The following is a 14,366-nucleotide window of genomic DNA, read 5'->3' as shown; positions in this document are numbered from 1 at the left end:
AAGCGGGAGATAACCAGAGCATGCACCACTCTGGCGAGACAGTCTGTGGGCACATAGGGTCTCAGCTTGCATACCAGATAGAGCTGGTAAACAGCTGCCCCAAAAACAGTACTTCTGTTTTGTCAGGATTCAAGTTACAAGAAAGGAGATTCTGACTCAACATCAGGAATAACTTTCTGACAGTAAGAGCTGTTCAACAATGGAACAAGCTCCCTCTGGAGGTTGTGGGCTCTCCTTGTGTAACGGGAATTGGGGTTGCTCGTGTGTAAGTTGCCGCTACTCTTGGCAAAGTTGCTTGGTTAAACCTTTCCCTGGCTGCACAGCCCTTACTCCGCGCCTGTGTCAGTCACTGGCAGAATCCGTCAGTGGGCGTTTCCTGAACTTCTTCCAGCATAAAAGTTCTTTGACGCCAAGTCTCCGCCTAGCCTCCCTGCGCGGAAGTCTTCTGCGCAGGGTGGGCGTGGCCAGCGGAGGACCCGTGCTCTCCCCGCTGGTCTCTGTGGAAGAGTCCTGGAGCCATCTCTCCAAAGCCCTCCCCTGCTCCCCTTTCTTCCTGGTGTCATGCTGATCTCCTTCCTCCGAGGAAGTGTTCCCTCTCTCCCTGCTGGGCCCTTCTCTGGCATCGCTGGGGAGACTTACCTCCACTCCTGGCTCCAATGGCAGTTCCCTGACATCTTGCTTGGAGGTTTTTAAGCAGAGGTTGGGTGGCCATCTGTCATGGATGCTATAGCTGAGATTCTTGCATTCCAAGGGGTTGTACTAGATGGCCCTGAGAGTCCGTTCCAACTCTTGTGATTCTGCTCCCAGGTATGTGTGTATGTTTCATTCAGATTCAGATAATGGGTGCACTTTGCAGTGTAGCTGGCGTCCAATTAGACGGTTGGTTGGTTGGCCTGTCTGTCACCCAGATGTTGATCATTCATTGAAAACTGCAGCTGCGTTAATGAGATAGGAGATGGTGTTGAGGATATCCTGTAACTGATTGAGAATGCTTTGGGAGGAAATAAAAATACTCTTGTGATTCAAACCAAATGGATGGCTTGAGGCCACCTATTGAACAGAGAGTCTTCTTCTGCAAACTTTCATGCAGACGCATTTCACACACACACACACACACACACATACATTGCTGCAGACTGCAGTGCATCAGACAAAGATTCACACATCTGCACAACCACTACAGGACTTGCACAGCTTTGCTGAAATTGCACCTTCCCATAGCGCACGTTACCTTATCTTTAGGACAAAGCGAGATTGTGTTTCATTAAACGACAAAGTACAGTGGTACCTCAGGTTACATATGCTTCAGGTTACATATGCTTCAGGTTACACACTCCACAAAGCCAGAAATAGTGCTTCAGGCTAACAACTTTGCTTCAGGATAAGAACAGAAATTGGGATCCGGCGGTGCAGCGGCAGCAGGAGGCCCCATTAGCTAAAGTGGTGCTTCAGGTTAAGAACGGGCCTCTGGAACGAATTAAGTACTTAACCCGAGGTACCACTGTATGCATTATTGTCAGTGCTTTTTTTCTTTTAAAAAATGCTTAGGGGTACTCTCATTTTGACTCAAGAAAATCACCATTTTATAGTTCAAAGTGGGAAAAATAAACACAGTAAATGGACAAAAGTACAAAGATTCACAAAATGTTTAGGGGTAAGCTTACCCCTGTGTCTGTCAGGAGCTCAGCCTACACTTGAGTAGGACCCTGGTAGAGACACATGCCCAACTGGCATGCTCTCTCCCTCCTGGTCAATCGTTTGTGAGCTTCATAAACTTTCTTCTGCCCGAACATCACAGCGACCGATGCCAGCAGACATCAGCACACTTAGGGATCCACAGAGTTTGCACATCATGCACATGACAGACATCAGCAACTCAGCATTTTGGCTAATCTACTTTATTTAGGGAGCACTGCAACATGGCTCCCTCTCTCTCTAGCATCAGACAGTAAAGAGAAAAGAGCAAAAGACAATAGTCCCACTTCACAGAACACAGTAACACAAACATCCTGTCTCCGTCACTTCCCACTCTGTGGAGTCAAAACATACACCGTCATGTAAAAGACAACAATCCCATGACTGCAATCATGGAGCAGGAATTCTAACAGTGCCCCCCCCCCCAAAAAAAAGAAGGACTGAATTATTGTCATTGTCGCGACCAGGAGAAGGAGACAGTGGAAGAAGATTGGAAGAAATTCAAAATCTATCTTAATAAATATTATAAGATTGATGAATGTTAGATAGACAGGGGTCTTAAAAATATTGTGGCTTTTTCAGAGACCTTGATTAAGGAAAGGAATGGATTTATTGAAAAATTTGCGGAAATATGGGAATGGATTTGCTGACAGGATAATTAAATTAGAAAACAGAACCGGGAGGTGTGAGGAAGTCGGGAAAAATAGGTTGAGAAAATAAGAATGGAAATTATATTTGTTGTTTTTTGTTTGTTTTTGTTTTGTTTTGTATTTGTATGTTTATAATGAAAAATTTAATAAATATTATAAAAAAATGAATTATTGTCATTGTCAGTTTATTATTTTATTTTATTTGTTTGTTTGTTTGTTTGTATGCCCTTCATCTATAGATCTAAGGACAGTTCACAACATTAAAATACAATATAAAAACACAAAATATGTGATAAAAACAAGAACAAACAACACAAAGCAACAAAGCTCTCCCACAAATACATTTAAGAGGGGTATAAGATGTCAAAGGCCTGGCTGAATAGGAACATTTTTGCCTGGTGCCTAAAGGTATATAGTGAAAGCACCAGGTGAGAGCATTCCACAGATGGGGAGCCACCGCAGAGAAGACCCCATTCTTGTGTAGCCACCCTCTGGACCTCACATGGAGGAGGCACAGAGGATGAATGCAGAGTCTAGGTCGGTTTATATGGGGAGAAGTGGTCCTTGAGGTATTGCAGTCCTGACCCATTCAAGGCTTTATAGGTCAAAACCAGCACTTTGATTTGGGCATGGAAACTAACTGGTAGCCAGCGCAGTCGGGCCAGGATCATTGTAATATGCTCAAAACATCTTGCCTAGGTGAGCAACTTGGCCCAGTGCTGGATTTACGTATAAGCTAAACAAGCTATAGCTTAGGGCCCCACTCCCTTGGGGGCCCCCAAAAAAATTAAAGGAAAAAAACTGGATGTACATTTCCAAAATAAAAGATAAAAAACAAATAATCAAAAATCAAATTGCGCGTCTCGGAGAAGGGAAACCTGAAAAGAGGAAGCGGTTGCTTTCCTGCATTCTGCCTCAGGGTCTTACTGCCCACCCACCTCTGTTTCCTTGCTGTGTTTGCTCAAACGGAACAAAGAGCAGGGAAAGCCCCTCCCCTCCAGGCAAGCAGAGGGGAAAGCAGAGTGTCGTCTCTGTGCTCCGGTGCTGCTCAAAACATGCAGAAGGGAGAGAGCGAGAGAGAGAGAGAGAGAGAGAGAGCGCTAGCTGGCTGGCTTGGGTGGGTAGGTGAGGGAAAACTTTTGCCTTCCTTTCCTCCCTCCCGTTATACCCCTCTCCTGCATTCTTAGCCAGCTGCTTCTCTGCACACCCCTCTCGTGCTCCTTGTCCATTCTGTGTTTTTCCTTCCCTCCCCACTTAAAATGTGGTTAAAAAGCATGGATCCACATGGATCCTCAGGATCTTTGCATTGGGTCACCCCAAATTCACCATCAGATCACATAGCATGTCCATGGCTACAGCCCGCCCCCCAAAAATCACGCACCCACTGTTGCCTGGGGCTGCAATGGTGCAAAAATGTGGTTTAAAAGCATGGATCCACATGGATCCTCAGGATCTTTGCATTGGGTCACCCCAAATTCACCATCAGATCAAATAGCATGTCCATGGCTACAGCCTGCCCCCAAAAAATCACGCACCCACTGTTGCCTGGGGCTACAATGGTGCAAAAACGTGGTTACAAAACATGGATCCACATGGATCCTCAGGATCTTTGCATTGGGTCAGCCCAAATTCACCATCAGAGCACATGTCTGTGGCCACAGCATGAAGCACAAAAATGATACATCCACTGTTTCATTCAGAATGTTTTTTCCCTTGTTTTCCTCCTCTAAAAACAATGTGCGTGTTAAGGTCAGGTGCGTGTTATAGAGCGAAAAATACAGTAATTCAGTGAATGATGTGATGTCTAATTTGGCCCCACCTCTTCGGGTAAATTAAGAATGAACGGTGATAAGGTAAAGGAATTTGAAATGGAATAGCTTCTTGAATGTAAGAACCTGAAATGCCCTGAGAATGAATCTTTGAATGTTTATTTAATTTAGAATATAGGTGTGGAGATATGAAAACCAGTCTTTGAAAGACTAAACGCCCACGTTCTTATATATTTATATGAGAGCAAATGTCTGGTTGTTTTTCTTTTAGGATTTGATCCTGCTTCTTGTATTGTGACAAGATGTTGGGCTTGTTTGCACAAGGCCTTTGCCGAGGCCAAATAACATGGTAGCACATTATCCAATTATGTTTTAAAAAACTCAATACAACAGTGTTGGGGTTGCTTGTTGTTGTTTTTAAAATGAAACCTTCAAAATGACAGAAGTGTGGGGGTGTGTTTATATTTCTTCCACTACATAGTTCATAGTTTTCTATTGTGAAGACTCCAACAGCAGCTGTATTTTTAACACGGTCAGCATGGTTGCAACCCATTAATATAATAGTCATTCTGGAAATGAGCCTTCATAGAAAATCTGTCTGCCTTTTGAAGACTTCCAGGAGTGCTTGAATAGTAAAATGTAGCTGAAGGTTGTAGGAACTTCCGAACTGAAATTAATTTAGAGCAGCGGTTCTCAACCTGTGGGTCCCCAGATGTTGTTGGACTACAACTCCCATTATCCCTGAGCTCTGACCTTGCTAGCTAGGGATGATGGGAGTTGTAGTCCAACGACATCTGGGGACCAACAGGTTGAGAACGGCTGATTTAGAGGGAATCTAATATAGAGAGAATTGTTTTTCACAGAATCAGAGAACTGTAGAGTCGGAAGGGACCCTAAAGTTAATCTAGTCCAGGGCAGGGACGCGGACTTATAAAAAATATTGGGGGGGCCCGGGAAAGCTCATGAATAATAAATAAGCTCATGAATATGCAAATAAAGTGGCGCCGCCTCCTCGTGAGCGAATAGGGGAGAGCGTGCTGCGCCTATTAATCAGCTCCAAAGGAAATTGGGTGGAGCTTTTGCTCGGGAGGGAGGGCAGGAGGCATGCAGCCCGCCCCTCCCTGTGCATTTTGGGCTGGGGGAGGGGCGGCGATGGCGCTCTGCTGGAGGGGCGCCGGAGATTATTGGGGGGGCGGAGCCCCCCCAAACGAATTTTTGAGGGGGCTCGGGCCCCCTCAAGCCCCATGGAGTCGGCGCCTATGGTCCAGGGTTTCCCAAACTTGGGTCTTCAGCTACTTTTGGACTACAATTTCCATCATCCCTGACCACTGCTCCTGCTAGCTAGGGATGATGGGAGTTGTAGTCCAAGTTTTGGAAACTCCAATCTAGTCCAATACCCTGCAATGTGTGAATCACAGCTAAAGAATCTAGGGCCATCTAACCGCTGTTTAAAAACCTCCAGCACCTTATGAGGTAGTGTGTCCCACTGTTAAACAGCTCTTGCCATCAGAAAGTTCTTCCTAATGTTTACGTGAAATCTTCCTTTCCTGTAATTTGAATCCATTGGTTGAAGTTCTACCCTGCCCCCCCCCCCCAGAACAGAGCAGTACTATTGCAGTTGAAATATGCTGACCTTGTCATTGGATGATAGTATTAGATATGCTAAGGACTCCAGCCCTTCTACGCGCAGGCAGAGAGCACTGAATCTGGGCCACATACAATAAATGTTATCTATCATCTATCTATCTATCTATCTATCTATCTATCTATCTATCTATCTATCTATCTATATCTATCATCTATCATCTATCATTCATCTATCTATCTATCATCTATCTATCTATCTATCATCTATCTATCATCTATCATCTATCATCTATCTATCATCTATCTATCTATCATCTATCTATCATCTATCTATCTATCATCTATCTATATCTATCTATATCTATCTATCATCTTATCTATCATCTTATCTATCTATCTATCTATCTATCTATCTATCTATCTATCTATCTATCATCTATCTATCTATCAATCATCTATCTATCTATCTATCATCTATCTATCTATCATCTATCATCTATCTATCTATCTATCTATCTATCTATCTATCATCTATCTATCTATCTATCTATCATCTATCATCATCTATCTATCATCTATCTATCTATCTATCATCTATCTATCTATCTATCTATCTATATCTATCTATCATCTTATCTATCATCTTATCTATCATCTTATCTATCTATCTATCATCTATCTATCTATCTATCATCTATCTATCTATCTATCTATCTATCTATCTATCTATCTATCATCTCCAGAGGGTGGAAAGAAGGGAAACTCCAAAATTGCAACTACAGTGGATACTCGGGTTGCAAATGTGATCCATGCAAGAGGCACGTTTGCAAAACGCAGCAGCGCATCTGCACATGCGCGGTTGTGATTCAGCACTTCTGCACATGCGCAAAGCGCGATTTAGCACTTCTGTGCATGCACGACTGCCGAAACCCGAAAGTAACCCATTCTGGTACTTCTGGGTTTCGGCGCATCCGTAACCCCCAAAAAACGCAACCTGAAGCACCTGTAACTAGTCATAGGTATGACTATATTGAAAACTTTTTTTCTTCCAAGAAGGGAAGGAAGCAAGAAGCCATTAGTGCCGCCACAATTCATACCTTGAAAGAACATTGGGCCCAATGATACATTAGGAAATGAAAACTGTGTTTCCTTGCTGGAATGTTACTAATTTTAATTCATTAATTCAGGCAGTTTACTAAGGTAATATTAATGGCAAGCTTACAGGCACATTATATAAATTGCTGTTCTTCCGTGACAGTCTTTATAATAAATAATTCTGAAATATTTTCGGTTATTCTGTTCTGTACGCGGCTTCCCATCTTTGGGCCATTTTTCATAATCTGCAGCCCCGGCGAATCTTTACGCCAGCCGGCATTAATCATGCCGCAACCCTTATTTTGCACAAACGCCCGGGCAGCAATTCCGATTGATTCCAATCTTAATCACCATCGTTTTCTCTCCCCTGCAGCCAGCTCGCCGCTCAAGAAACGGTTCAAGCGCTGTGAGATCGAAGCGATCCAATGCGAGGTGCGCAAGATGTGCAACTACAACAAGATCCTCTCCACCAAGAAGAACCTGGATCACGTCAACAAAATCCTGAAAGCCAAGCGGCTGCAGAGACAATCAAAGACGGGCAACAACTTTGTCAAGAAGAGGCGAGGGCGGCCACGCAAGCAGCCCCTCTCCTTCGACGAAGACTTCAGAGACCAAATGCCAGTTTTGGAGAAATGCGTCGACCTGCCTTGCAAACGAGGCCAGAGGTTCGCGCTGAACCCTTTGATACTGGAACAAACAGCCAACAGCCATGATACCATCGCAGCCACCATTGAGGCTGTAATACACATGGCCCGGGAGACGTCTCAGCCGCCCCCTCCGCCGCCGCCGCCGCCTCCTCCTTCCCGGACGCCGAAAGTCGGGAAAAGGAAAAGCAAAGCGCAGCAGCACGCGGAGGCAGAGGACGAAGTGAAGGTGAAAAGGCACCGGAAAACGAGAGGGTGTGAAAGTGAAGCCCTCCCCTAGTAATGGACGTGGCCAATCAAAAGACAGTGCTGGGTGGTTTAGCGCCCTGGGACCAAAGGACCAGGGTGCTGAGATGGGCAGGTCTGTTTGGCATCTTATGCAGCATCAGACTTGCTCTGTATTTCAGTAGCGCAGCAGCCGTTAAAAAAAAATCAGATAGGAATGACCAATAATAATAATAATAATAATAATATAATTACAATAATGACAAAACTTTGGCATTAGCCCTTAGGTTCATAGTTGGGGAAGGGGTGCTGGGGGAGATGTTCAAACCTAGCGAGTCCACCGGTTTTTGCAGAGTTTCTGTTAACAAAAACCAGCTTCGTTCTTGTGTCTTGGAAGGGAAAGAGGGAAGCATCCCGCTTAAAATCACATGGCGGGACTGGCAGTATCCCTGCTGCTAGCAAGCTCTTAGTAGGAGCTGCTGTCCCCTTTTTGCAGATGCATCGCAGGGAGAAATTCACCACCAGCAGCAGCAGCCTTTGCAGTCACTGCTGCTGCGCGAAGGGGTGGGGGGGGGATTGCACCCAACAGATTTCTTCATGCCTACTTTTAAGACACAAGGGCATCCCTCCGTCAAGGAACAAAGCTGGCAGCCCTCTGAGTGGAAATTATTTTCACTTTTCAACAAAAAAAGTGTAAATTCCTCAACTGTGCTCTTGGTTTTAAACTGCTTTGAAAGTATTTGTATTTTGTTTTATAGAGGTTTGGGGGTGTGGTTTTCTTCCTTTCTTTCTGGAAACACTTGCCAGGCTCCAGGCAACTGAATCGCTAACTCTTAAATCTTATCGTTTCCCTTCTCCCTCCCCGCACAAAATAATCTGCAAGTGGCAAGTAATGTAGGCGAGAGAAGTGGAGCCCCTACCCTGCGGAACAAGATGAATCTCCAGTCACCATCCAAAATTGTAACCGAATAGCAGAGCGCATCTCATAAAGGGGAGGGGGAAAGCCAATTTGTCACTAACGTGGTCTTTGCACTTGACCTCTTTGGTGGTTTCCACTGGTGATGGAAGCTACTTTAGTTTGGCAGTAGAGCAAGGCTTGAGATATGTTAGCAAAGAACAGAAGGAATGAAGGGGCAAGGGCTTTAAGATGGATACAAGCCTGTGAAAAATTTGCTGCCCAAGGGGAACTTGGAGCAAACTTTTTTGCAAGATCTCATCAAAGCAGTGTATCATGATGCCTTGACTTGTTTTTCCATAATGAAAACAACAAAAGTCATTTTTAAAATAATAATAATTCACATAGAATGAAGCCAGAGAAAAAAATATGTCACTAAAATTAAAATAATCAAAAGGAATAAGTGTTCTTATCTAAAATTATAATAATCTTATTGTTCAAAGGGTGTCACCACTGCTGTTGAGTTAATGCCACTTTGAACACTTCCCTCAACCCCCGTTGTGGTTGCCTTAATAAACTGAAAAGTATTTTTTTTTTCCTTTTGTACATAATGTAATTATAAAAAGAAAAAAGAAAGGAGGAAAATCAGTTTGCATGGACACAAACTGTGTGTGACAAATTGTCTCTTTAAATCGTCAGTTTCATTTGTCCGGTTAAAATTCAAAGTGTAATTTTATCCACTTTTTAAGCTTAGATATACATATCTATATCTCAAGCAAGTTTCCATACCAAATCAAGTAACTCTTATTTGTTATTTTTTTGCTTTAAGCAAAGCTGCTCGGACGAAACACAAATGTTGAAAATGCTATTTCATTGCAGTAATAGTACTTTCTTTTTAAAAGATAAAAAAGAAACGAAAGCTGTTGAAATATTTAAAACCAGTACCTGACAAATTCCTTTCCTCTCCTCCATTACTTTCTCGAGCAATAGACAGACCTTAGTCGAGGTGCAACTTCTGCTCTCAAAAATTCATACTGGAGAAACATGGAGAATTTGATTCAATGATACCCAAGCCAATTTTTGAATCTGGTAACTGATATCTAGCATAGAAAATTATAATCAGCAGAACACTTACATTAAAAACGAACAAAATCCTTACCCCTTTTCCCCGGCCCTAAAACCTATTTGAATCTTTCCCACGACTTATTTGCAAATTGCCATCAAGACAGCTTCCCATGAAGCCCTCCATTGGGTGCATCAGCCTCTACAAAATCTGGGTCTCCCCTTAACTGTGAAAAAATGTACACATGTACATGTGATGGAGCCTGCCACAAACATCGAAAAGAATGAGGCGCTTCACCTGCATGGGACCCTCCTCTGTGCTCATTTTGAATAGTATTGGGGTACCAGAAACATACAGGATTAAGCCATTGAGCAACACGCCACACATATTCAATAAGAATGCTTGTGGGGTGTTCAGGAGTCAGGCCCGCCAGGTTGCACCAATAGGCTTCCTCCCCTTTGTAAGACCCTTTTCAAACTTAACATTTTCAAGTACCAAAGCCACCTTAGAAGGGTCTGTCCCCATGTTGCTCCAGTAATTTACGGCTGTTTCTCCTCCCGCCACTGCCGATCTGGCCTTGTACCCATCTGCTTCTAGCTGTCCACACTCATTGTCTTTAACGTTAAATAAGTTGGAGTTCTTGTTATTAAATATACCAAGAAAAAAGCATGCCAAGAACTCTGGCCAATATAACTTTCAATAGTGGGAGTGGTCCCTACTCACAAATCAATAGTCAATTGTAACAAAAACTACGGTAATGCATTCAAAAGTATGTATTCTGACAAGGATTACAAACTCAAATAGAGATTGCAAACTCAAACAGAGATTACAAACTCAAACTCAAAAGGATATGTATAACACAATAATTCGCTACAGTATTAGAGATAAGAGTTTATGAGTAGAGTTAAGTTCATGTTAGTCCATAGTCAGATTTGACGTGAAGATCTTAGTTTCAATCTTTGTTTGTAATCCTTGTCAGAAGACATACTTTTGAATGGATTTGTTTATGTTACAATTGACTATTGATTTGTGAGTAGGGACCACTCCCACTATTGAAACTAATATTGGCCAGAATTCTTGGTGCACAATCATTGTCCGTCATTTGGACTGGCTTGACCATCCCTTCTCCACCCAGTTGCCATTCTGCCATGATGTATAAAACTCTTAGACAAAGACCGTGCAAGAATGCCTGGGTAATGGTGGGCATTTCATAGAATCATAGAGTTGGAAGGGCCATCGAGTCCAACCCCCTGCCAAGCAGGAAACACCATCAGAGCAGTCCTGACATATGGTTGTCAAGCCTCTGCTTAAAGACCTCCAAAGAAGGAGACTCCACCACACTCCTTGGCAGCAAATTCCACTGTCGAACAGCTCTTACTGTCAGGAAGTTCTTCCTAATGTTTAGGTGGAATCTTCTTTCTTGTAGTTTGGATCCATTGCTCCGTGTCCGCTTCTCTGGAGCAGCAGAAAACAACCTTTCTCCCTCCTCTATGTGACATCCTTTTATATATTTGAACATGGCTATCCTATCACCCCTTAACCTCCTCTTCTCCAGGCTAAACATGCCCAGCTCCCTTAGCCATTCCTCATAAGGCATCGTTTCCAGGCCTTTGACCATTTTGGTTGCCCTCCTCTGGACATGTTCCAGTTTGTCAGTGTCCTTCTTGAACTGTGGTGCCCAGAACTGGACACAGTACTCCAGGTGAGGTCTGACCAGAGCAGAATACAGTGGCACTATTACTTCCCTTGATCTAGATGCTATACTCCTATTGATGCTGCCCAGAATTGCATTGGCTTTTTTAGCTGCCGCGTCACACTGTTGGCTCATGTCAAGTTTGTGTTCAACCAAGACTCCTAGATCCTTTTCACATGTACTGCTCTCAAGCCAGGTGTCACCCATCTTGTATTTGTGCCTCTCATTTTTTTTTGCCCAAGTGCAATACTTTACATTTTGCCAAATTCCACAGGTATTTTCTTTCTTCCTTTCCTTCCTTCCTCACGGAGAATAGTGCTTTGCCGATTGCAATTCCCTACACTGCCATGCACCCCGAAGCGAACGTGTGCTTTGTGTAATGTGAGAACAGGGAGACAAGGGCGGATCTGGTTCTCCAAATGTGGAGAAGGCATCCTTTCATGTCCAGATCTTGGCAGACAGTTATGGCGCCCCTCACTCCATTCGTGTGTGTCTTGTTTTACGGCAAGCCCGCACAAGTACCGACTCACCAATCCGAATGCGGCCCAACAGCCATGTACTTACCACACAGCACTGAAGAAAGCAGCAGCAGTTGCTTTATTAAGCTCTTGCCAGACAGGCCACCATGGTGTTGTTGTTTAGTCATTTAGTCGTGTCCGACTCTTCGTGACCCCATGGACCAGAGCACGCCAGGCACTCCTGTCTTCCACTGCCTCCCGCAGTTTGGTCAAACTCATGCTGGTAGCTTCAAGAACACCATCCAACCATCTCATCCTCTGTCGTCCCCTTCTCCTTGTGCCCTCCATCTTTCCCAACATCAGGGTCTTTTCCAGGGAGTCTTCTCTTTTCATGAGGTGGCCAAAGTATTGGAGCCTCAGCTTCAGGATCTGTAATTCCAGGGAGAACTCAGGGCTGATTTCCTTCAGAATGGATAGATTTGATCTTCTTGCAGTCCATGGGACTCTCAAGAGTCTCCTCCAGCACCATAATTCAGAAGCATCAATTCTTCGGTGATCAGCCTTCTTTATGGTCCATGGCCAACATGGTAGCAATGGTCAAAAGCTACGGTTTGACTTGCTGGGTCACAAATTGTGCATAACTGTCACCAGCCCATTGAACCCCCTTCGAGTTTGATCAGGAATATACTGTAGGAAGCCACTTCTTAACAAGTCAGACTGTTGATCCATCTAGCTCAGCACTGTTTCTGCTGACCAGCAAAGGCTCTCCTAGATTTCAGGCAGAGAGTCTCTCCCCGTTCTACCTGGCGATGCCTTCTGCATGCAGAGCAGATGCCCTGGCACAGAGCTTTGAGCCTTCCCTTTCGATACACACATGTTACAAGGCATTAACCCTAATATTGGAGGGGAGACACCTGAGCTATTTACTAGTGAAGAGCACTTGAGATGTTGTGTATCTGCTAACCACCACAGATCCTTTCAGGCCAAATCAGTCCCTGCATTGCTTTTCTAGCTGAGGTACCCTTGACACACACACACACACATGCAAACATATGCCTGCGAGTAGGCGTCATGACGATGTCGTCACATGTATTGGGTGAATTTGGTATATGCCTGCAATAAAAATGCTATGATAACTTCATAGATCAATTTTGATAACTAGTACATGTGCAGATAGAAAACTACAGAAATGGGGACACACGACCAGCCACTGTTTCATGGCAGGTGTACAGAGGGCAAGAGGCACGTCTTTGCCCTTGCAAAATATTTGATGCCCTCCTGTAACTGTGCCCCACTCTTTGACTAGGAAAGTTATCTATGTTGGACCAAGCACTACAGGTCTTCCCCATCCCAGCAGTGCTAAAGCAGGTGTGTAGGCACAAAGGACCACTAATGGTGCAATCCTGTATGTGTCTATTAAGAAGTCACATTGAGTTGAGTGGAACTTGCTTTCAGGAAACTTTGTCTAGGATTCAGCCTCAAGTTGCAATTCTGGGCATCCTTGCTGGGACTAAACCCTGTTGAACCCAATGGGACTCGTTCTCAATTGAACATGTGTAGAATGTCTGTCCATCATAGGACCAAGTCTCATTGGCAAACCATCTTCATATTGCATTTCAAGCTAGTGCCAGCATTTAACAACTGGGCTGCAAAACCCTCCCCATTTATGTTCCTCCTCTGTCGCCTCCCCACCCCCATTTAAATGTTCTGAAAACAAAAGATTTACCGTTTCCCATGCAATGAATGAGCCACACTGAAGCCATAGACTTTTAGCCGGTATCCCAAACTTTCACAGCAGCCTGCATGGGACAGCTCTTTTTTTTTTTTAATAATAATTTTTATTAGTTTTCTTAACATACAAAAGACAATACAAAACAAAACACATATATCAAAAACATACAACAAAATTTGACTTCCCCATACCTCCCTTTCACCGCATCCTTATTTTACCATTTTCTTTTTTAGCAACCCTTCAGTCAATTTTTTAATCAAGTCTCTTTTAGATTTACTTAAGATTAACATTTACAGCTGTAATTCTTTGTTTCTTTCCCCTTGACATCTTATCAGTCCACGATTTTACAATAATTTTTAAGATATATTTTAAATGCATGGGACAGCTCTTGAGGGTATGGCTTTCCGGCGAGAATTTGCAAAAAGAAACAAAAAAATGAAGTGAGGAGATGCTGAGACCCACATAATCTAGCTTGACAAATATCTAGCACACACTGCACCACAGTCTCAACCCAACCCTGTTCCCTCTAGATGCCATTAGAAACTGCTGTAATCTTCAGGGCTCAAAGGTGTCATTCATACCAGAGCAAGCTGATGCTGTTAGATGGCCACACAGATTAGTGTTTTGCTGCCACGTGGCCTGTCCATACAATTAAAAAGCCGCTGACAGAGAAAGTAATATAAAGGAATGTACTACATGTAGGTTGCCCAGGATTTGATTTTTAGGGCTCAAGGCTGCACAACCCTACACAATCTTTGAACAATGTGCTTTTTTTTATATAAAAACAAAAATTCACCCCATCCCTTCCATTTCCTTAGTTGAGGAGATGTTTTAAATTCCCAAAACACATCTGTCAGACC

At 43.6% G+C, this 14,366-nt stretch overlaps 1 protein-coding gene across 2 annotated transcripts in view; it reads left to right on the top strand.

The window, feature by feature from the left end:
* SETBP1 (SET binding protein 1) overlaps positions 1-8,662 on the top strand; it is a 257,196-nt gene extending 248,534 nt beyond the window's left edge. For both annotated transcript variants that reach the window (XM_081929548.1, XM_081929549.1), the window contains one exon: positions 7,170-8,662. In XM_081929548.1, coding sequence (XP_081785674.1) covers positions 7,170-7,720 — 551 coding nt within the window. In that variant the 3' untranslated portion in view covers positions 7,721-8,662. The remainder of the gene's footprint in view (positions 1-7,169) is intronic.
* Positions 8,663-14,366: the final 5,704 nt, after the last annotated feature.

The sequence above is a fragment of the Podarcis melisellensis genome (assembly GCF_964234715.1).
Source record: "Podarcis melisellensis genome assembly, chromosome: 11".
In the NCBI taxonomy this organism is placed as follows: Eukaryota; Metazoa; Chordata; class Lepidosauria; order Squamata; family Lacertidae; genus Podarcis; species Podarcis melisellensis.
This window is presented reverse-complemented; position numbering and strand designations above follow the sequence as displayed.